Source organism: Hippoglossus stenolepis, chromosome 18 (assembly GCF_022539355.2).
Source record: "Hippoglossus stenolepis isolate QCI-W04-F060 chromosome 18, HSTE1.2, whole genome shotgun sequence".
In the NCBI taxonomy this organism is placed as follows: domain Eukaryota; kingdom Metazoa; phylum Chordata; class Actinopteri; order Pleuronectiformes; family Pleuronectidae; genus Hippoglossus; species Hippoglossus stenolepis.
Window position 1 is genome coordinate 12,182,952 of NC_061500.1, and position 25,279 is coordinate 12,208,230.

At 41.4% G+C, this 25,279-nt stretch overlaps 1 protein-coding gene across 3 annotated transcripts in view; it reads left to right on the top strand.

Annotated features, from left to right (window-relative positions):
* Window positions 1-25,279, top strand: part of ctif (CBP80/20-dependent translation initiation factor) — a 50,997-nt gene that overhangs the window by 13,840 nt on the left and 11,878 nt on the right. For 2 of the 3 annotated variants that reach the window (XM_035184384.2, XM_035184387.2), the window contains 7 exons: window positions 816-920; window positions 1,115-1,193; window positions 10,904-10,980; window positions 16,160-16,240; window positions 20,152-20,743; window positions 21,760-22,059; window positions 24,597-24,752. In XM_035184384.2, coding sequence (XP_035040275.1) covers window positions 816-920; window positions 1,115-1,193; window positions 10,904-10,980; window positions 16,160-16,240; window positions 20,152-20,743; window positions 21,760-22,059; window positions 24,597-24,752 — 1,390 coding nt within the window. The remainder of the gene's footprint in view (window positions 1-815; window positions 921-1,114; window positions 1,194-10,903; window positions 10,981-16,159; window positions 16,241-20,151; window positions 20,744-21,759; window positions 22,060-24,596; window positions 24,753-25,279) is intronic. The other variant, XM_035184385.2, reaches the window with a different exon arrangement.

The window sequence follows — 25,279 nt, forward strand, 5'->3', positions numbered from 1 at the left end:
CTGTTTTCTGTATCAGCCTCTAAAATCCAGTACCAGTCAGGAAGTATTTTATGAGTTTTATGTAGCTCTTTATTGCAGTTAAAGAAATGAGTGCCTCATCATCGCCATCTTGTGGTTAAGTCTATTGTAGAGTCACTGATTTATAGACTTATTAAAAGCAGATGCTCCACACTTTCCTGTCTTCACAGACTACTCTATTATTATTGTTTTACATTGAAACGTTCTGTCTGTATATTTCTGGATATATAAAGTCATCTTCATACGGAGCATCTGAAGTCAGTGTTCAAACTGTTATGCTGCTGCCACACATGCACTGAAGTCCGTACATTATCCAGAAATCTTCCTGCTGCTGTGAACGTGTGAAAGGCAAACACCAGAAAATGTCCGGAAAACTGGGGCTGGTTCATGCCTGAAAAAGGCTTTAGAGGAGATTCCTCACCACGTTTTCGTGAGAATAGGTCAAGCTGGAGTAAAGGCTGATTTAGAACACAAGAGGCAGACATGAACTGGGTTGTGTTTGATGTAACTTAAAGCCAAAGATTAACAAGAAGAAATGCCATGATTGTTACAAGGCACTGCTCAGATTCATTCACTCTGTTACCTGCACTCTTATATAAAACAAGATAACAGGAGTGTATAGTTGTTCATTATTTACTATTCTCCTCTGCATTGTTCAGATGAAGCCCACTTCATCCAGTCTGATGTTGAGTGTTTAAAACGTAGAAAGGTGTCTTGATATTTTCATCTCTTTCCCTGTGCATGTATGGATGTTGGCTTTCTCCATCCTTTGATTCGTCTTTGTCTCTGTATTGAAGAGGTGCAGGTTGGGACGTGCAGCCGGAGAAACTGGACTTCAGCCATTTCCACAGGAAACACATCAGAGGAACGCCAAAGCACCTGCCGCACATTGACAGAGAGGGGTAAGATCTGGTTCTCTGGTTCTTATCTGCAGTATTTGTGTCTTGTTTGTGAAGCCCTGCTCTGTGTTGTCATTTGTTCTGATTACTTCATATTATCTCAGCTAGAGAACTCTGTGATCACACTGAGAATGTGTGTCATCCTGAGCGTTACATTTCATTGATTCTTTCTGTCTCTCTCTCGTCGTCTCTGTCAGGATGAACAAAAACAAGTTCGAGGAGGACGATGGCATCGACATGAACGACATTGAGCGGTTCCTACCTCATCTGCGCTCTGTGAGTCACTCATTGTTCTCTTTGTCAATCTAAAGGCTCTTGTCTAGATTGTCTTCACACTCTAACATGTACTATTTCTTTATATACACATTTCTACTGCACTAGTGGCAAAGTGTGTTCTGTGAAACACCTTTTATAACACCGGTATTGACACAGTGGACTATGACCCCGTATACAGAAAGCCTTCTGCATTAGTTGTGTGAGAGTGCCCTCTGGTGGCATAATGGAGAAATACAACTATAAGAATGACTGAACAGAGCAGTAGTGCTGTTGTCAGGGTCATAACTCAATCTCAAGAACATGAAATAACTTTATTTATCCTTCATTTAACTAGCAAAGTCCAACTGAGATACAATTTATCTTATGTCAGGGATTCTTGTCAAGATATGCAGCATTGAAGTAAAACAGTTTAAAATGCAAACACAAGCAGGGACAAATAACACACACAAAAAATACTAAAACACAACAAGCAGATTAAAAACAACAAACATACAAGACCATAAAGAAATAAGTGGCTAAGTTGAATCATAGAGGATAAAAGGCATATAAAAGCAAAAGGCTTTTTCTCAGCTCTGTTCTGGTAGGATCTTTTTTCGGGTAGTGGTCTTCAGGGTAGCGATCTGTCGATTTGATGTTTGCAAAAAAAAGTAAAAGCAGGGATCTACTGCCCTGCATTAAAAGTAATAGGACTCGTTGATTATATATAAACCTTTGGTGACTCCTACTGGGCAGAGGCTGAACTGAGCTGTAACTGATATGTTACAAAGGTGTGGGACTGACCCCTGGTGTTTGTATATGTGAATTACAATGAGTTGATATTTTATAAGGCATTGCAATAACTCATTCTTAATGAAGGTTATAAATGCTCTGTATTTTTTGAAGTTATTTAAAATGGCTGTTCATTCAATGCAAACTGCAGCCTGAAAAATTACAACCGCTCTCTAGAATAGTTTCAGCGCAAAATGAACATTATAACTGTCATGAAGGGAGGATTTACTGCATCACGGTTGAATAAGACTGCATTAGCTTTAGCTAGATGTTCCTAATAAATTGCCTACTGAGTAAAAGCGGTGGTAGTTTTTCTGTTGGTTTCAAGCTTTAACAGCTTTTATCTGGCTCAGGGTAACATTCACATATCCCTAAGAACGCTGTAATTTAGTTTTCTTTTAGTTAAACTAAAGCTAATGTGAAACTACCACTGTCTGAGTTAGACAAACTGTTGTCTTTCTTTTCAGAAAGACAATTTCACCTTTTTGCTTCCTCAGACAATGTGTCCTTGCTGAGCTTCAACAGAAACAAGTGAAAGAAAAGAGGGGAATTTTGAAAAGAGATTGTAACTCTGGAAATAACCACTTGATCTGTTTTGCTCAGACTTTAATAGCCTGGTAAAGGACTACAGGTTCTTCCTGTACATATGTTAAACAGCGTAAAGGCATATTACAACAACGCCTTTCTAATTGCATTATAATGTGTCTCTGAATACAAGGTATCTGCCATCAACAAAGTGAAATTCATTTTGCAGCTGTGGGTGCCAGGGTACAGGGTAGTGAGCATTGTGTTTTCCAAAGGTGGCAGAGGTCACTGCGTGTCACAGATGTCAAACTTCTCTCTTCCTACCCTGCTTTCTGAGCCAAGATGTCTTCCATCTTTCATAGTGTTTGAGCAGCAGTGTCTTCCTCTTTCCTTCCCCTCTTGGCCTCTGAGTCGAGCCGCGCTTGGTCTCTCATGGAGCTTCAGCCAAGTCGGGCCTTTAGTTGCACTACCAAGATGACTTCCGCATAGTTCCTGGGCCAACTTTGCCTTTTCCGTTCATTCAGTTAGGGCCAAAAAGAAGGATCGGGTCTGTCTGGTGTGCTTGGGATCGGATGTGTGTTAGCACTGGGACCCAGTGAGGTCAGATCCACACAGCTGAGTGCCACATTTTCTCTGTTTCTCTACCTCACATTCTTGAGCTGTTTCTGACTGTCACATTCTGTCTGTGCCAAGTGTCGTGCACAGTCACGCAGCAGTGACGCCAGGTCATGATGCCAAGTTGTTTCTCGGTCTAATGACAGGAGGTTAACTGGGAGGACACTTAAGTTTCCATTTTCCTCTTCCAGTAGTTTTAGAGAGACCACACTGTAAAATATAACAGTCAAACCACAATCATTGTAAACTTAAGCCGAACTGAGGTAAGAGTGGTAAACCAATCAGTATCAATTGAGCATTCACAAATATTTCACAAAAAGGCACAAGAAGATTAAAACAGTTTGAGAGAATAACATAAATATGTGGATCAGAACTTTGTTTTTAATCTTTTCTCTCACATTAATCATCTCATGACCTCTCATCTTGTGAGCCTTAGGAAAGCCCTGACCCCTAGATTGGGAACCACTGCACTGAAAGTAACTATAAATAATAGTGTAAATAAAATAGTTAAAAGAAACTCCACCTCAGTGATCCATCAGCATTCAATCTAACAACAGTTTCAATTAAATCTTTTTTATATAGTCAATCAACCAGTCGGGGTAAGTGGAGAAAAATGGGGAAGAGAGGATAGATGGGTGGAAAAGAGGGGAGAGAGAGGAGAGACACCAGGAACAGTTGTGTAACCATCATGTTTCAGCTCTGACAGAGTTGTTATATATAGGGGGCATTTTACCATTACATTTGTTTTTGCTTTTAATAATAATAGTTTGAATACAGAAATCCTATTTGTAATGTGATATATTCAAATAGATGTACAAGGATGTGAATACGTCCACCATTAGCTCGTGCTCCAAGCTTTACTCTTGCATTAATGATGGATGGATGTATTTTCTGTCTGTAAGATGGTCATGTTGGTTTATCATCACCATTTAGCATTTCTACAATCATAGTCCTTGTAACCAGGCAACAGTAGCACCTGTATTCCCCCCAGTCACCACCTCCAGCTACTGTACTACATCATCTACTGTTCCTGACTACATTCCACACTTCCTACCAACCCCTCACTTCCCCTCTCCAGGAGCCAGAAAAGATTTACAAATAGCACTGGGAAACATCTTGTTTGTGTGTTTGTGTGAATCGCTCAGTTAGAATGGGCTTCCTCCTGTCGCCCTCAGATTCTGCTTCACCTCCACTGGCCTCTGTGGAAGGTCAACCTGCGCCAACCACACGTCCAGTGTCAGGTTGTAATGACAAAAGAATTCAGGGGTCAGAGAGCAAATATGTGATGTGTTGATTCATGCCCGGTATCACATAGTAGATCCTGAATAATGATACATGAACACCCAATTCTTTTATTGTATAGTAATAATACTTGAATTTTGTAAAACCAATTAAAGTTGATAAATATATATTTTTTCCTATAATATAAATACTCCATAATTCTTGAGTGTGAATATTTGCGTTAATATACATATTATAAAGGTGATATGACATATATATTTCAGAAAATTTCTCTGACACCCAGAAATATTCCCTTTTATAATCTATATGTATGAATTTTATAGCACAAATTATAAATTGAAAAAATATCAAACAGATTATAATATAAATGCTCCTTAGTTGTGGCTCTAATCTTGTGTTTTAAACTGTAAGATATTATTTATTCCCAGTCAAGTGCTACATTGTTGGAAGGAAAAGATTTATGGCAACGAGATAAAATGCTTTGAGACTCCAGACGATAATACAAGCTGCTGATTTGAAAATGGAGGGCACCAGTACAGCGGGACAGGGTGAGACCCGGGAGAGAGGGAGAAAGTGGCCAGTCACTGAGGAGACATCCGGTCTGGTCTGGTCTGCGCTGCGGACAAAGCCGTCCAGCGGGAGAACAAAGCCGGAGCCTGGAGCTGAGACATTACAGACTGGTTGGCCCCTCTGTCTGGAAGTGTACGTGCCGCAGAGCAGGACTCCAGTCGAGAGGGGACACTGGGGGCGGGTGGAGCTCTTTTGGTGGTCAGCTGTCAGTTTGTCTGACGGTTTGTCTGTGTTTCACTCAGAGTTTTCATTTCACACACATTTGCTGCCCCCCCCCGTGTTTCACCTCTCCTCACACTCACTCTTCTCTACCATCGTTTTACGTCATCTCCCTTCTGTTTCTTCCCATTTACCACTTCCTTTACCCTACCCTCTCCTGACCACCGTCATTACAATCTGTCCCACTCCCCTCCTCTCCTCATGTCATCCTTCCCTCCATCCTTCAAATGCTGGTGGGCAGCAGAACAATATCCAGGGGGTCATGGTGACCGGCAACCCCCTCCCTGTGGTCTCTTCCTGCTATTGTCCCTCGTCCTACTGCTGCTTGGCTCCTGCACTCTATCAACCCCACACATACTGGCTTAATCACCACTGTACACTGTTATACTCTGGGCTCACGCATGGGAGATACACTGGACACTTGAGTACATGCATGAAAGCAGGATACCATGGGAAATTGGTGACTAATCCCACAGAGGTATCTAATTAATCTGTCACATGATCAACAGCCAGAATATGTAAACGTGTACAGAAAGTAAATTATATTTATTCTCAATGCTTGCCTGTGTCTTTTAAAACAGACTAAAATGGAGTGTATCTTATTGTCTGCTTTAATTTTTTCTCTTCAGCTGGTTTATGTGCTTTGCATGTTACTCGTGTGCTAAATCCCAGGAGACAATCGTGCCATAATTAGGTTTATTTTCTATCCCGAGCCTCTGTTTGTGATCGGTCAGTTGCCTGTGACTGTTTCCCATAGTCTCAATTTATGCCCTATAATACAGCTGTAACATCCGCTTGTTTCACTGCCAAGATGTCCCCATAAGAATAGGGGGGTCTTCACAAATGTAATGCAAACCAGACCACACATGCAAACACAGAGCACCAGGCCTGGTCGTCCAGAGAAGATGCGGTGACTGTCAATGTGATGCAACACAGAGAGCACATATGATTGAAGTCATTTTTTCATCATGGCGAGTGATGGCTAGAACAGAGCTGTACGCACATGAAACCTGCTGCTGCGGTTGTCGCATGATTGCATTTCTATAGGGTACCAAAGGTTTTTTTTTCTCTCTGACATGATGATCCAACAATGGCTCCATCTCCTCCTGTAGCTAGACCCCCTAAATTCTTTGATGTACCTGTCTGTCGGCGCTCTGCTGTGGCCGCAGCCTCAGATCACTAAATGAGTCATGGATGTCAAGACCTCATCTCTGTGCCTCTTATCACCCATCACCTGCTATACCTGACTGTGGCAGCTCCAAATCTCCTCTTTCTGTGCCGCTGGCAGGCATCAGCTGCGGAGTCAGTTACATGAAAGGACTAAAAGAAGGGATCAGGAAACAGGGATTTTACTGAAAAACAATTTGAGGAGTCCAAAATGTTAAAATGATTTATAACATGAGCGAGCGAGACGCTTTTACAGCAGTACATGAAAGTGATCATTTCAACATGATATCGTATTTTCTGTCATTTCATTCTCAGGGAAGGAAAAAAGCTTTTAAATATTTTTTGATCGATGTTAATTTTTAGTCAAACTGTGAATGTAATGAAATCTTATTATGTAGTCACCAGTACTGCTCACAAGTCAGTTTCCCTTTTTGATTTAACTTAATTCAACAGTCTAGAGGAAATGTGTCCTATTGGGCACAAAGTAAAGTCATTTCTACATTAGCACACCAAAATTTAAGTAATGCAAAGTGCAAATATTTCTGAAAGAAGAAAGAATCTTATTTATTTATCTAGCTTGCTCACAAGTTCAACGTATCAACTTGAAAGGTGATGATATGTAGCTGCTGTGTTTACAGCTTGTAGACAAAGTGATGACCTTCTTAAAGGACTTTATTTTCCTTGTAAGCAGTTTTAAATCTGGGTTTAATGTTTTCTCTTCGTGCAGATTTAAATTGTTATAATTATAACAGATACAGATAATGTTACAGTTCTATGTATCTGACTGTAACAATACATGAACCACATTATCAAAGTAACAAAACTCCAACGCATGCAGCAGAATATAGGAGGTTCGGTATGTGGGCAAAATGTCCAGATTGCATTTCTGCTTCCCTCTCTGTCTTTTACGTGCTCGCTATCTTGTATTTACAGTCGCTCTTGTCGTCGTACTTGCTCTCCCTCACCTCTGCTCTCAACAACCTGTCCTGTAATGCCACCCCTGGGGCAGTTTGAAATTTATTGCTTTTGGCCGAAGGCCCTCGCAACATAAATAAGCCGAAAGAAACAATGGGGCCGCCTGAATGAGCATCGCTGCAAAATTGTTGCGCAGTAGAAGGGACAGGAAGACCTGCACTTCACTTTCTATGCTATTGAAGAGAAAGTTCTGTAATCGTTCGTTGTATTCTTCGCATTTCCATGCCCGTTCGCTTTACTCATTTCCTTACTTTCCTTCCTTGTTACTTATACCCCCTTTCACGCTAAAACAGCGCCATTGTTATGAATGGATCAACAATGGTATCTGACCCAGGTCTGTGACCCTTTTGAATAAATTCTCGGAAAAATAAAACTATCACCGGGGGTAGGTCATGAAATTAGCTGTTCCACCAGCCCTTTAAAAGTAAAATGACTTTAAGTTGTAGCTCGTACCTCAGTGGTTACGTGGTGGAGTTGAGTAAAGGACACATCCTCCCTGTGAGCATCCCAGGTAGCCTCTCCCAGTGACCTGTGATTTTTCCTGGAATGCTGCAGGGTATGTCAACTTCCTCTCAAGGCAGACGCTCACACCCAATCACATAATACAATACACACACAAACACACACCTCAATCAGGTTCATACAATTTAAACTTGACAGCAAAGTAATTAGATTTTTTTTCTGCCTTTATAAAAGAGACTCAAACCGTTTAAAGTTCACATACCTTACATGTCGGCATTTGAAACACACTGCTGCATTTGTCCGACAAACATGAATATTGATATAGTCACACACACACACACACACATAATATCTTTCTGTCTCTCTTGGACATATCTACCCCCACCCCCTCGCCATCCTTGTCACGTCCACAGGGTGCGCGCTGCCTGCCGCGAGGTGAGAGGTCGTCTGTCTGTGAACCAGCACAGCACACGCCTCTCTTTGATCTACCCTGCACTGGCTGCTACCTGCAGATAGCCTATTCACACACACACACACACACACACGGACACACACTACATTCATCGCTTCCTGTCTCCATGTTTCTGTTGGATGCATTATAATCTGCACACACTAGAGCATTTCTCTTCTCTTCGCTTTGCTGTTGTTCTCTGGATATGGATTTACATGATTTAAGAGAAGCAATATTGTTTTTGTTTTACATGCTATCAGAACAAGCAATGGAAAAACACCAACTAACTTTAAGGGTTTTAGTAAATGTGTGTACTATGCTGGGTGTGTGTGTGTGTACGCTCAGAGTCATCTGGTTGCTATTTGAAGGCAGAATTACAGCTAATGATATCCTAGAGGAAAACTACAGTAGCTAAACATGCAACAGTTCCTCTGTTTCTTTCTCCACCTACTTTTCCTCCCTGTCAGACTCTTCAAGTGGCGAGAAGCTGAAGTCTGGAAAAAAGCAGCGTTTCACAGATATTAATACTTTAGGGTTTTGTATGTGAAACCTTGTTAAATTGCTCTGGTCAGATTAAAGCTTTGAACTAGCAGACAGTTTAAGTGCACATTTGTCTGCCTTTTTTTTCTTAGGATATCACTGTGCCACACGAATGCAGTGCCCCGCATGGACGGACACACACACACACATACACACACACATATTCTGCCTCTCGCATCTGGATTCAATCAGACTCCTATGATCCCCCAGCAGCCTCTCTAAGAGAGAAGTAGGTTAAAGCAGCAGTGTCAAATATCAGGCTGTTTCTCTCAAGCTGATTTGAATATCTACTGAATGTACAGTAGGTTTGTGCAAAAAAGAAAATCAGAGAAATGTAAAGACATTTGATGCAACCTAAATAACATGTATTGGTAACAAATATAGTTTTGTGCACGTTTGTACTAAACATTTACTTAGCAGCGTAGATATGTCCTTATGGCGTCCCTATGGATTTGTAAAGGTGCTATATGTAATGTGAATTTGCTATCGACAGAAGATAAAGTGTGACACCAGAAACATGTCCATTTCATATTGCACTTTATATCTAGTATTATATAAAACATTTGACTATATGTTTGTCATTTTGTCACAAATCAGTTTTTATGGTAATATCTTTCATCATCTGGATGGCGCATAAAGTTTTTCCACACGGCACAGATTCAAGCCGGAAAGCAACATGAATGCAACTCAAACAAACATGGAGGATAATGAAGGTGACACAGACACAGAATGACGACACAGAATGCGATCAACCAAACGAGGAACTCTTATCTGAGTGACAGGCTGCTTCTCACGCATAGATGTGGTTTGACTACCAAGAATCTGACAAGGACCAGAAGACCGTAATTTGTGATTTTAGCCACAGACTGGTCCCCAACGATAGACTCCAATAAACAACACTAACCTCTTTTAGCACTTGCCCAACAAATATGTAAAAAATATACAGGGGGAGCCACAGAAGTACAGTCTAGGTCTTAAATTAACATTGTTAACTGGTAACGAGACAAGATGAACTGATGAACAAGTCAAACTCTGTGGTTCCCATTTTTTTGTTATTCAAAAAATCAAATAAGGAACAACAAGTTCATCATATTGTATGAGGAGCAAACGGCTCTGGTTCCTCTTTACGGACTGTGGTTACCTTCTTACACAATGAATGGGTTTGAGAGTTTGGAGACATTTGGGGGTTTATTGCATCAGACTGGAACTGTCTGCTGCACACACACACACATCCTGATCAATGACTGACACTGACACTTACTGACTTTGCATAACAGGAGGGGTACCTACATCATTTACACTCGGAGTATCTGCTTGTAACTTAAAGTCTTGGACAGCAGTATGTGTATGCACCCATCCTATCCCAACATTATGTACCATTGCAGACTGTATGTATACCATAGACTGCAAATAAAAATGCATGTCAGGCTCCAACCCTGCTCCTTCAAATATGGTTATTTCTGGTTTAAAAAACAAGATGGCGTTGGATAAAAAATCCCAAACCAATCGTTGGTTTCACGATGGGTTGCCACTTTCAGCACTATAGTCCTAGGCCACCGGTAACCATGGTAACAACACAAAGTGATGCTGAGTGAAGCGGGAGTGTGCTGTTTGATTGACAGAGCTGATGTTTAATGGTCGCTGGATGGTCTTATTTCCTTTTCACAGGAAGGAAATTACAGTTGTTCCCTCCCTTTACTAAAAGTCAGTCAGCTCGTAAAGTCTTGTCTATAATGTTGTTGTCTATAATGCAAACACGATACAGTACATATCAGATCCCATCACTGAAGACTGCCTGTTCAGCAACATTAGGTAGTAGTGAGGAGGATGCATGCATCAAAATGCATCAACACAGAACAAAACAGTAATTCTACTGCAGATCATAGCTTATTAGATTTAGTTAATGTGCACAAATTTACACAAATGTTCATTAATCACATACACAAGTTCACTTTTAATGGTGTTCCAAGATTTCTGGTGAGCTGTGATGCTCTGCAGGGCATCCTAAACATCCAAAATGCTTGAATGTTTCTGTTCTATTTGTGAGAAAAGTTTGCACATTTCAGTGTATTTCCACTTGTGCAGTGGTGAAGAAGTCTATAGATACTTTCCATAGTGGTATAAATGACTGGTGTTGACAGCAGCTGTCTCTTACGCCATGATTTGTTTCTAACAGGTCTTCCCACCCCTTCCTAATGAGGCTGAGATCGCACAAACCAAAAAGCTCTTCCGACGCAAGAGGAATGACCGACGGTAATGCATGCACACACACACACACACACTCACACATAGACACACACCTCAGCGAGAGGGAATGTTTGTTCTGTGTTTGATGTCAGACGTCGGCGCACAGCCAGTCCAATAGCCTTAACATCTCTCCCCGGCCAAAGCAATGTCAAGACAGGAATGCAGGCTCCACACTTCTCTGCAGACAGGAAAAAGAAAAGAAAAACACTGTGGAGACATTCAAGGTTTTTCTTTTCTTTTTTTCATTTAATAGGTCAAACTTTCTTTCCTTTTGTGAATATGTATTTACTTGTCTTGTCACTCTGGTACAAAATTTGAAAGTAAATTTTGAAATTGTATCCTGACTTCATTGAAACCAGGTCCTTAAGAGAGAAAAAAAAGTCCTGCTCTCTTGTTCCCTGATGTCACTGGAAAACCGTTCTTCAGTTGCTAGGAGACGGGGCCCAGAGAAAATATTTGGGTTGTATTTGTGGTTTAAAAAGAGGAAATTTTAGCTATACAAGAACGGATAAAAAAAAAAGCACTTTCATCCTTGTTTTTAAGTACAGAGAGTAATTGGTTCTGTCCAGAGCTATTGTGTTTATGTGTGATGGGTGCAGCGCAGGCCGGGCTAAAAGAAAAGAACACAAATATAAACTTGGACCAGCAGTAGTTTTCTTAGGTTTAAGTCTATTTGTTTTGTGAGCTGGAAATATTAACAAGAGTCCATCCTGTTTTCTCGTCCACTCTGCTTCCAAGTCAGGACTTTACAGCTTGTTTTTTTATGGGATAATTACAGTGGCAAGAACAAGTACATGAACCCTGTGTTTTTCTGCATTAATTGGTCATAAAATGTGATGTCATCTATATCCAAGTCAAAGTTAGACAACATCAGAATGTGCTTAAAGCTAGGATTGGTCGTCCTAGAATAACTAGGAAGAGCAGGTTACACTTTGAAAAAATGCAGCTGTACATCACAGCCCCTCTCATTGGCCCTCTCGTCAAAGCTACGCCGTCACAACGCATACACTGTCTGACTACTAGAGGCCAACTTTTCCGTTTTTCAATTGGGTCCAAAATAAATTATCAACCCTACCATTAAGATAATAATGCAGTTACTGTGTTTGGTGTCTTTACTGAACACATCCCTGAAACATTCACATTGCTGGTGAAAAAAAGAAGTAAACCCTTGGTCATAACCTCTTTTGGGAGCAATAACCTCAAACAAGAGATTTCTATAGCTGCAGATCAGACCTGCACAATGTTCAGGAGGAATTTTGGATCATTCTTCTTGTAGAACAGCTTCAGTTCAGCCATATTTTCAGGATTGTTTGGTTTGAATGGTTCTCTGAGGTCATTCGACAGCATCTCTGCTGGGTTATGGCCTGTGCTCTGACTGTGTTGACGACTGAGGCAGCATTCTCCCTTTAATGTCAGTGTACCATAAAACACTGTAAATGCCCTGGTTTTCATTGGTTGAAGTATACCAGGCTAATCTGAAGTCTTAGCAGAAAGATATTTGAAAAGAAAGCACCGTCTTGCCAGCCCAACACTGTCTGCATCTTTTGGAACAACTGAAAAGACAAAATGTGAAACATACTACAGCATAAGAAATATATTCCTAAATACTGTCCATTCTGTGGTTACAGGGATAGTTAGCATTATTTGAAGTGTGGTTGTATGCAGTGCTTATCCATATTAAGTTTATTACAGAAGGCACATGTAGTGGCATAGAAGCTGAGCCATATACTGTTGCTTTAAAGGCCCACTTTAGAAAATGCCTAGAAAATTCTTATACTCGGAATCAAACTTTTAAATTAGATATTTATTCCACAACTGTCAATCACAAGAAATGAGGGACTCAATATAATTAGACTGAAATATATTTTAGTGACTGCTCAGTGACCTTTTAAGTGTTTCTGAAATCTGACAACATCTCTACTTGAAACATTAAACATGAGTGAATGCTGTTAAAAGATTTTGATGCTAATGTTCCATTACTATTTAATGTGAACGCAACATTAGCTTTTTATTAGCATTCATCATTCATGTGGTAATGTTTGAGGGCTACGTGCAGCCCCCTGCCTCCTTACTCTAAAGATAGGCACCACACAGACCAGACAAACGTATCTGCAGCGATGGAGAAAGCAGGATGAAATCTAGGATGTGAAATATCAAAGGAGAAGCTAAGATTGCTTTCACAAATATCATATAATAACGTAAGTCATTCATCAAGTATCTTAGTATTTTTACACCGTTTGCTGATTAAGAAAATACAGAGTAGGAGAGTAAATACAATAAAACTTAATTGTTAATAAAAGTGAAAAAATGTATCCTTCTGGCAGGTCGTAAAGCAAACATACACTCAGTGAGCAGTTTATTAGGAACACCATACTAATGCTGGGTTGAGCCTCCCTCGGCTCTCAAAACATCCTCCGTTTTTCATGGCATAGATTCCGCAAGATGTCGGAAACACTCAGAGATTCTGCTCCATAATTTCTGCAGATGTGTCAGCTGCACATTCATGATGCCAATCCCCTCTTCTACCACATCCCAAAGGTGGAGCAGACAATCATCGATTGTGCATGAGCGTATGAAAATGGGCTATTGTATCAGAAAACAGCCTCCACAGCTATAATTACTCTATACTGTCCTTTATGAAGCTTAGCGTGTTTGTTCATCAAACCCATTAACGTCATATGTTTGTCTATAAAACATGGTAATCCTCTTATAGATATTCTCCCACGTTCGACTCCCTGACAGAAAACAACCAGTAGCCTGAGGCAATAAATATTCACTGCATCGTGAAACAACAGAGACGGTGTTAGATTTGTGTTTATTTAGTTTTGTGTCGGTGAAGAACAAAGAAAAGTTCAAAGTAAACTTGTTGGAAGCACATGATTAAATATGGTAATAAATATTGATCCTTTGACTGAATGTGCAAATCACGAGGGTTGAGGGTCGTCGTGAAAGAGAAAGAGTGCGACTGAGATTGAGTAAAGGAAAAGTGTAGGCTGGCTGTGGCAGGAAGGAAAAGAAAGGGGAGGTAGTGCATGTGTTTCTACTTTAGAAGGCACGTCAAGCAGGGCTGAAATTAGTTGTGATTTACTGGAATGTGCTGCTTACTGCTTTCTGCTCCAAAACAAAAAAAGGGGGGAAAAAGAAGGAGCTAATATGCTCTTTATCCGTCTCTTTTTTTTCTCTTTCGTAAAAAAAACAGGGGTAATTATTTTGAGGAGCGTTTACACATGTAGACTTTATTTTGTCTGTTTTACAAGAACTTCCTTGTGCCTCCAATCGAAGAAATATTTTAACAACAAACACATTTACATGACTGAACATCCAGTTTCCACACATTAAAATGTTTAAACACACAAAGCATCAAGTCCACCATCTATTCTATGAATGCGACGATGCCTGCTGTGTGTGCACACACGCATCTGCCAATCATTTATTTGCAAATGAAAACTTCTGTCTTTCCACCATTAGAGCCGTCAATGGTGAAGAAGTGCAGTATAACGATGACATTCTCCAGCACACAAGAACAAACCTATGCAACTGCTATACCTGTACCATTAACACATTAACTTTATACAAACATACACAATACAGCTTAGCGATCAATGATAACATTCTTAGCAATCATAATGATATAAAACCTGCATAATTGAGGCTGAACTTAAAAGATTAACCGGAGGAAATGATGGCTTGAATGTGACTAAAAAGAACAAATTCATTCATAACTTAGAAATAGGGTTGTCACAATATCAGTCAGTGTTTTACATTAACTATCTCGACTGTGGCCTATATTCTAATTTGTCCCACCTCAGTTTCATAATGAACCTAAAACAGTAGAGTTACAGAGCTGTTTACCGTTATATTAGCCTCATTCTTGCTCGGTCTCTCCCACTTGCACGTTTGTACTTTTGTCCATAAAGTTGTTACCATGCACAAAGACAGCCAGGTCTCAGTTTCAGCAGCATTTATGTACGACCCTGCAAGTTGCTTTCAATGCCACACGCGAGAACTGTGCCTGTCACTCTTGACTGTGTGTAAGTGCAGATGCAGCCATGCTACCATCAAGAATGAATCAATGAATGAATGTGAGAAACACTGTCAGTAATTTGGTCAGATACCACCTTTCATTGGAAATTCTCATTTTTTGCAAATTGGCTTTTGATTTACTGTATTTTCTCAACGTCATTCCTACTCATAAATAATTATTCAAAATACATTTTATAAATGCACACTTTGATTAAAATGGAGGCTTCAAAACCAACAACACAATGAGCGAAAGTGGCATTTTGGTTTTTGCTATATCACCTACAAAGTATGAATGCGGTGCCTGCATTGTCATTGCAAATTTTTTTAACATTAGACATACCAGTCCATGTGTGAAAAATTAGGTGTGCAGGAGAATTTGTGTGTATTCACATAGTTTATACATCAGGCCCGAGGTCTGCATGTTTTTCTGCACCTGCTATGAACAGGTTCTTTTCTGCCTGAACCTTCTGGGCATGATGACTCAACGTTATTGACTGTACCCTCCAATTTGTTTATGCATGCATGTACAGTATGCATGCATAAACATTCACCATTTCTTTCAGGAGCACTGGGTTTTGAATCTTCAAACTCTGTGTAAAAAAAAGTGTGATGCAAATGCTCAGTCAGACAGTCACGACCTGTCTCCCCACACTCCATTAACCAGTGTGTTGCGGCTTGTATGAAGCTCGGGCTCTTATTGACTGTCCAGCCTGCAGGCTTCTCTTCTCCCCCCGGGCAAATCGATTCTCCAGTCTGGGTCAGCCAATGGTCCAACAGGTTCACGAATCCTCCATCCACACAGCAGCAGCCATGATTGATCATCAGTATCCTCTCTCCTCCCATGATCATATCTGCTAAATTCATTCCACCTTTTTAGTGCCCACATCATTCCTCAGTTTCTGTAGTTCTGTGCATGTTGTTTGGATGACATAGTTATAAACCTGTAGTTTTTTTGTTTGTTTTCCCCTTCGCTTCTCTAACTACCCTCCACCTTATATCCTCTATAATCTCCTTTCTTTCTTGCAATCTCAAAAAAAAAATCCTCCTGCCGTTTCCTACAAATTGTTCTGCCACATTCCTCCACTCATCTGTCTTCCATCCTTTCATGCCTTCATCCTTCCAATCATCTGCATTGTTGCATACCCTCTTCTCCTGCTTGTAGAGCGGTTGATCAGTTCACCCGAGACCAGTTAACCATACTTCTGCCCACTGGCCCCGGGGGGGAGCGGCGAGTCTCAGCCAGGTTAGTGACAAAATGAGCCCTGACCCAGAGCACAAAATGGGAACTGAAAACATTGTCATTTGACACAATTTAAATTACATTTGATTTATACCCTGTCAACACTAATACAGATATTTTGCAAAAGATAAAGTTTTCCCCTGTGTTTGGGGCCTCTCGTCCACATGCAAACATAATTTTAAGTCATCGTCATTTTTATTGTACACTTGTTTGTTTCGTATTTACATTTAATTACATCTAAATTTGGAATCACTTCACCACATTACTAGTGTTCACAGGCTACCTCACCCAGTAATACTTAGATCGCAGCGTTTTTCTCTGGTATTTCGTTAATATGCTGATGTGGACTTTATCGCTACCTACTAGCCTGGCATGCATGTAGTGCATGGTCGTTTTCATGTGCTATCGTCTGGAAGGAGATATTTTGTAAAAAGAAGGTCGTGTGGATGGAGATTTTCTTTTAAATGGAGAGGAAAATAGCCCTTAAAAAATATTTGCAGCAGTGTAGACAAGGCCACATTCTCATCTCAACCACAAAAAAAAAAGTATCTTCTCATTTGATTAGACAGTCGATCACACCAGACATGATCTGTTTAAGTCACAAGATATTGTGAGATGAAATTTCATTAGTGGCCCCATCATTTATCTTTAATGCAAACATCTCCCTGGCACTAATGTGACTGATATATGGTCAATCTGAGCAACACTCCAGCTACTGCAGAGCAGTCATTAAACATGATTAACATTTTATTACTGTCTCACTTTCACCTCTCTGCATCACCAGTAGAGGAGGTCTTATTAGAGCTGATCCTAAACCAACAGCGACTGTAGAGAGCAAATTAATCATCAGATGAGTGAATGCGTCTGTTTCAGAGAGATGGAGAGAGGAGAGAGAAGGGAGATAGTATTCCTCAACTCTGAAAGTGTCTCTGATCAGTCTGCAGCTTTGCTAAAAATTATGAAATCTCATTCTCTGCAGTCATATTAAATGAAATCTCTCTGAAACTATTTCTGTCAGTCAGTGTTAAGCTATTACACTGAATTTAATGATTATATAAAACCTTGATAAGCAGCCATGTAATAATGAGATGTTTGTAATTGAAAACAAATAAAGAGGCACTGGAGGATGCTGATGGTAGTAACTGACAAGAGGGTGTAGTTTAATCATTAGATGTTTCCATCCATCAGCTTTAATGAACTTTTTCATTTAGAAAATGTCAGAATTGTCAAATTTTAGAAAGAAAATACATGAGAACACGCACATCCAAACTTGATGAGCACTGGGGGGACTGCTACATATCAGAAAGACAACATGAAAATATCTACAAAAAAACTAGTGAGCTATATTGATTAAAGCAAAATGTGACAATGGAAACGGTCTCAATCATAACTGATTCAAACGAGGCAACGGAGGCAAATGAAAACAAATCTGTGAAGTGCAAGTTTTTTGACTGTCACTCTTTTAAATCCGTCATCTTCTTGCGCCCTCTCCATCTGCAGTGGTGTCTAATAATGGCGTCTAACTGCAGAGGTAGTTTGAAAGTTAGTTAAGCTGTATGATTAAAAAGTTCTGTCAGCCTGCCGCAGAGCTGACTTTGAGAGATGCTGAGAATATGTGCAAAGTGCTGGAGGCAGACTGCTGAGCACATGAGAGAGTCCGAAGATGAACTGTCTCCCAACCTCCCCAAGAGAGTGGAGCCGAGAGGCCGAGCAAGAAATAAACCAAACGAATACCCGCAAAATAACACGTCTAAAAATATAATATGCTCCTGCTTCTGCCGACACACACACAAACAGTACAGCTGGGTGACACTTAAAAAAAAAAAAAACTAAGGCTTTAGTACATGATCACTGACCTTACTACTTAATCTGTGGTTTAATTTCTGTGGTAATTGATTATTTCTTTGTACAACAGAGTATTCGGGCACTTAAAGGGTTCTCTGCCATGTGTTCGTGCAGCACTCTCAATTTCTGCTGAATTTGTTAATATTTTTTATCTGTGCATATGAATATATTTGATTCCCTTTTAAGCTGAAAGAAAGTATGCAAAGTTTTACTGATAATGAACTATTTGGGTTATAAATTAAAGAGTTTGCGAACTTTACTTCTGAGGTTAAACTTCTCTTTTCACTTTGGGGAAACTTCTCCATCACAAGATCAAACTGTTTATGTGCTTTATTGTTTCCCGGCCTCAAAACTGTCTGGCTGGCAATTTGTTTTTTTTCTTCAGTTTCTTGGTTTAAAGAAATTGAGCTATTGAAGGTTTGCTAACTTAAAAGTGCAAGGAAAGTCTTTTGTGAGGAGTGATATAACCCACGTTGCAGTTATTGAAAGACTTTCACAGCTTGTCAGTCCAGCCTCCCACAAGGCTGACAGTCTGATGAACGTCACATACTTAACTTTATTTTTGTTTTGTGTTTTCATTAAATATTTCTTTCTCTGGATCATCTCTTTTAAATTAACCCCATCTTCTGTGGACATATTAGTGATGTAAAATAAGTCTAAGTCCTTTCATACTGCATGTGTTTATTAAAGAGCGCTGCAATTTTCTGTTAGAGCCTGAGAGAAAACCTACCGATTCCGAACCGAACCTGACAGACATTCAGATTTTTGTGTTCGACCCGAGCCTGATATTTTCCCTCGTTACATGCACAGGTAATGAAAAATAAGTACATAGCCCAACCAATGTGACCAAATCTGACTCGAACCTGTCAATCACATCAAAAATCTTTGTCTGCGTATTCAAAATTTGGTGTCTACATGCATTCATGTCATGTGTCTTGAAGTACTGCAAACATATGAATTACTTGGATTAAGGCTCAGTGTACTTTGCGCCCTACCCTTGTTGACGAGGTAAAATGAAGTCTGTGGTGAGGCTGCTGAAGCTTGATGACACAAAATCTATCACTGAATAATTATACCTCAATTTGCCAAAATAATATAGCCACTCAAAGTTACCTCTTAACAACAGCAGTCTGTTCTTGTAGTCAAAATGTTGGATCAAGAAAGAAATGTGCTGGTCTAAAGACCTGACAGCGGCGAAGTAGTTATGGCCAGTTGATCGGGTCAGATTGGCAAGGATTGTGGGATGCAGTGGTGACAGTGGTCCGAGAAGACACAAACCAAGAACTGAAGAATCCTTGATATGCAAGAGCAACGAAAGGGATCCTGTGGCACAAAATTGTTTAGGAGAAATGTGCCACATCAAACAGAGCACCAGACCCTGCTGAGGCTGTGCAGCCACAGACCACCGCCCATGCTGGTCCTAATCTCTTAGCTCATTATTGTGAACAACCTCAAAAGATGCAAATCCCCTTCATTTACCTAACTGTTGCTGAAAAAGGCCAATATTAGACATTTATTCGCCTCCTGCAAAATTTCACAATGTAAAAAGTAGCTTTTGAGTTGACTTCATCTTAACAAAGGTGAGCGTGGCAGTTGCTTATTGAGTTCTGTGCTAGTTCACAGGCTGAGGGAGATAATAGGTTGCCTTCTCGGTGCCAAGGTGACTAATCTTCTAGACCATATGTCAGCGGCTCGTCAAGCCCAAAGCCAGTGCAGCAAAAAGGACAGAGCTATGCAGGACAGGAAAACACAGACCCAATGGGCAGCCACATGTAAGCAGGCACTTGGATTTTGAAAATGTTGCTACTTTTTGTACTGTTTGTATCTAGTTGTGAGTTGTGACCGTTATAGTAACTAAGGAGCATTAGTCACTGTGACTAGATAAGAAACAGAACATTGAGCTTTTTTGTTTAAGTTTTAGGAGGTTCATGGGGATGGGGAGATGTTTTAGGCCATAATGGTGCAAGTGTGACACAGAGTGTTTTTCAGAGTGAAGCAGAAAAGGTTAAGGCACAAGCCAGTTGATGCTACACCACACTGAAGCTAACTGAAACCTGCTCTCATTCCAGGAGGCAGCAGCGGCCTCAGGGAGGAGGTGGCGGTGGAGGAGGAGGGAAGAGCCAGCCTCAGCAGATACAGCAACAGTCACCGCAGCACCAGAGGGATCACACCCAACAACAGGCTCCACACCAACAGCAGCAGAATATAACAGAACTGGGAGATAACAGAAACAATAGTGCCGACTGGCCGCCCCGCCAGTACCAGGGAGGACATGGGCAGCGCCAAGGAGGACCCTCGCACTATGGCTACAGCCAGAACCGGCGTTGGCACCACAATCAGAAAGGTCAGGGGCATGGACAGACAAACACCACGGGCGACAGAGTCATAACCCCGAGAACAACCAAAGACAAAGAGACTGAGAATGTAAAAGCGGGTGACGAGCAGATCAGACCGCCTCAAGACTGCAGCCGTAAGAGTCCCAATGAATCACCCAAATCCGAGTCAACACCCTTTACAAATACTTTCCCAGATCGGCCAGTTATTAAGGAATTTCCCAACACAGCAGGAAGTTGGAAGGCGAGCGAGGGCCAGTCGGAGCAGCCCAAAGTCAGCTTGCTGCAGTCGTCAAAGGAGAGGCTGCGGAGGAGACTAAAGGACAAGGTACCGGAAAGCTGCTTAGCGCCTGTCAGTCAGTATTAAGGCAATCAGGGCTAATGTGTGTGTACACAAGAGCTGCCATTTGGTGTTATAATTACTTTCATTATGATCATGCACACACATGTCCTGTCGTTAATATACGAATGTGTATGCTGGACCTTTCTCACACTGTTGCTCGAGTCCTTTATCTTCTTAGTGATTTAGTTTTCAGAATGACACACTCAGACGAGGAGGGGAGGACATGTTTTCACTGAGGAGGTGAAACAACTAAAGCAGCATTAAAAGTTTTTTAAGATTTCAACTGTACAGCACTTAACTCTTTAGTTAACTCATTACCACTTGAATTAATTTTCATTTGGCCAAATTTTCCATTATGTATTTCCTTATAAAATGGTAAGGAGATCACTAAAACCAAATACAATAGGGTAAATCAGTTGCATGTCACAAGCAACTGATTGGGATTCTTGTAATTTTACATCATGTGCATACAAACGGTGAGTTTCATTTGTCATACTGGTGCGCACGGTGATTTCCAACCAGAACTCAGATTGTAGAGTAGCTTAAAGGTTCAGTGTGTAGAATCTAGTGACTGCTAGTGGTGAAGTGGGATGTTGCAGCTGAATCCCACTCACCTCACCCTCCCCTTCCAAACAAGAGAACCTGTGGTAGCCTTCAGTTGTCATAAAAACTCAAGAGGTGTTTAGTTTGTCCAGTTGGGATTGTCTGGTTGACAAAAATAAACCACTGCATCAGCATAATATAAACTGTAAATATATATAATTCAAAATAGTTTCATAAAGACAATAGACTAATGGCCTAAATCTTTCTCTCCTCCTTAAAAAAATACAAACTTGCCTCACAAACCATGAAACATACAGTTATGAACTTGAAATGTTTTTTATTAGGTTTAATTCAATTGTTTCATCAGCTACCATAACACATGGGAAACTTCCAGACTGTTGAAAGTGAATATTATATCACCAACACTCACCAGTCACAAATCTACCTTCCCATCTCAGGAAGAGGCTCGTGTGGAGGCGTCGGGCTCTGGGTCCCAGAACATGGACCGGCTGGTGGACCTGCTCAACAGCATGAGGAGCAACAGCAGCGGCGTGGAGCAGCAGCTGGCCTCCTTCATGGAGGAGGCGCAGTGCTCGGCCCGGTCCGAGGAATCCCTGACGCAGGTGGTCCGCACAATCTACTGCAAGGCTGTGTCGGACAGGAGCTTCGCCGCCACTGCCGCCAAGCTCTGCGACAAGATGGCACTGTTTATGGTGGAGGGGACCAAGTTCCGATCACTGCTGCTCAACATGCTGCAGGTGAGAGCGCTGGGGAGGAAACCTGTTGGTTGTAGATGCGGCGCTGATGAGAGCTACTGTATCATTTTTATCGTCGCCTAGCCAAATTATTTTCAAGCAGCTTTTATTAATTCCTACTGATATAAATAACTGCATCCTTATTAATTAATTTAAGTTCATTTTAGTTTTTACCTTCTGGGTTTGTACCCTCATGGTTGAATGCACTTATTGTAAGTCGCTTCGGATAAAAGTGTCAGCTAAATGAAATGTAATGTAGCTACTGTAGTTACCTGTACCGACGATGTTTGTAATGCCGCCGATCGAATCTCCAAATAAGAGGATTGTCTGCGGCAGTGAAGACTAAATTAATCTTAAGATTGTTTGATACTGTAAGGCCATTTTAAACTCAATTCTAAACCTGCAAATGTCTTGAAACAGGCTTCTCTTAAAATACCTTTTTAAAAGCTCATAATAAGATAATAGCACTTAATAACACAGTAGAAGTTTTTGGTAAACCTTTAATTGTTTATGCTACACACTAAGTTTCAATCCACTTCAGTTTTATGAGCAGCACTTCCAGGTGGAAGCCAACTGTGTGTGTGATGTTGTAAATGTCAGTGGGCAAAGTAGCTCCCCGAGGGAGGGAGAGAGACCGGCCGAGAGAGAGAGAGAGACCGAGACCTCACCATTCCAGTCTCGCACCCATGATGAAAACATCCTCTCAGCTGTTAGATATTTCCCTGCTGCTCTCCCCCTCTGCGTCCCTCATGAGCTCGCTATTCCCCAGTGTTGTCCCCCCGCAACGACACGGACCAGTGCCTCGCTACCTCTCCCTGTACGCTTCCCCTCTCTCTCTTAACCACGCTCCTCCCTTTCGCCCCTCGCTCCAACCTGAGAGACAAACAACGTCGCCAGAGCGGCAGACAGTCTAGAAGTAAGCAAATAAGACATACGTGCTGTCTTCAGATGACATTCACAGTCTAAATGTTAACCCACCTGCTGCCTCGCCATGTCTCCTCCTTTTCTCCTTTCCCACTCTTTAACTCCTACTCCTTTCTTTCTCCTGTAGATGCTCTTCCCAGCTACACTTTTTCTTTCTTTTTTTCCATTTCAACACATTTTTTATCAGACTCAGCAGTAGTGAACCCTGCCTTAATCCTTTTTCACCCCTCTTTCCACTTTGTATTTATTCCCCCTTTATCACAGCTGCATGGTCCCTTTTTAATTCCCACTTCCCAGCCAGCGTGGCCCCCTCCTCGTCTTTGACATTTCGCCTTTTTTTGCTTTAAAAACATCTTAAATGTCATAAGTGGGCTCATGAAGGGCATCCTTAATGATGTTGCCTCCAGACCCCTGGATCTCAATATGGGGGTAATTACTGTGTGGCCACTTTGCTTATTAAAAGACAGGCATCAGGGTTTGTTGACGCTTTGATTAAACATAGCCAGACTGTTACCTATGAGAGATACTCTTTATTTAGCACAGCTGAGATTAGTGGCCTTCTTTTTCCCACTAATGCTGTTGCCCTCCTGCTCCATCATCATTGTCTCTTACCTAACTTTTACTATTACTTCAGTCGTCTTTTTGTTTCTTTGCTGCATGTATATCCTCCCCCTTTTGTCGGCTTGTCGTTTAAGTGTCAAATACCATGGTGATGTCCTTGGAGGTGTATGAGAGGCGTGTGTCATTGTTTTTGAGTGTGTGTGGTATGTTTGTTTTTGACCGTGTGAGTGAATTTTCTGTTGGATCAAGGCTGCATATTCTGTGTTATGTCTGCATACATGCTGGCCTACAGCATTAGACCGCTCATGCCTCCTGTTCGCTTCAGTCCACAACAATGGCCAGTGCACGCTGGGAAAGAAAATCTGCACAGCCCAGTGAGTTGCTGTTAATAAAGCTTCAGTTTAACCTGCTGTGTAACATCTTTACAAGTGCACATTACGCATTAACCCATATTAACCCCGGCACTTCTGCAGCTCTGGAACTGTTCACTACCCTTCACTTTCAAACCGCATTACCATATTCTCCTGTACTTCTGGCAAATAAAAGAAATTCATGAATTTGTTAAATGTGTTTTTCCAACTGCTTTTCGGCTTCAAGTACGTTAAGCTGCAAGGTTAATACATGTGCCACCTACAAAATCTCCCCCATCAGAGGGACAGTAAAGATGTTAATGGTGATTACCTCCACTACTGATGAGTTTATGAAACACTTAAATATCCACCTACCTCCCACCTACTTAAAACTTGAATTAGATGTTTAAAAAGGGACGGATTCAGTGTAGCGCAGCATGGTGGTGCGCCGTTGCCACAGCAAGAAGGTTCCCAGGTTTGGTCTTTCTGTGTGGAGTTTCATGTTCTCACTGTCTGCGTGGGTTTTTGGTTTGTTTGTCTCTGTATGTTGGCCCTGTTACACGCTGGCGACCTGACTTCTCGCTTAATGTTAGCTGATGATTGTCCCTAGCTCTCAGTAGTATAGGGGTATAGATAATGGATGACTGAAGTTTCAGTGCATCCTCCAAAATAAATCATTTATTTTCTTTCTCCATCTCCCTACAGACGGATTTCTCCCGTCGTGAGGAGCTCCAGCAGTTGGATGTCGAAAGGTGGTTGGGTTTCATCACCTTCTTGTGCGAGGTGTTTGGCACCATGAGGAGCAGCTCCGGGGAGCCATTCAGGGTGCTGGTGTGTCCCATCTTCACCTGCCTACGAGAGGTTTGTACCTTTTTTTTTTTTTTTTTAAATCAATAAGCATAGTCGATAACCAGTCGATCAACCCTACCCCGAGTGTCCACTAGTAAGAGGAAAGCGTCCAGCTGTGTCTGTGTATCTTGTCCGCTCCGATCGATGCCTGCTGTGGGCCAGTTTCCTGTTTTTTTTGGCCAGACCTAGTCTAGAGTCTAGACAACACAGTGGGGTTTGGTTAGTGGTTCTAGCAGTCAGGACGCTATTATTTCCAGGAAAGAACATGACCCCAAGGTTCAGTTCCCATCAGCTGGTCATGCTCTCACATGCGCCATTGGAAACCACACGGGGCAGCCTCTGCAGACGCGCAGTGATACAGAAGTGGTTTACAACAGATGGATTATTGAAAGGGGAAGCGAACGGGGGTTTCAGTGGAGTGGGGGAGGGGGGTGAGAGGAAGTGGAGGAGACTGTGGTCAGGTTGACAGTTGGTGCACAGGAAGTTTACTCATAGCTTGACAGGTAGAAGAGAAGAAGAAAAAGAGATAGGGAGGTGGC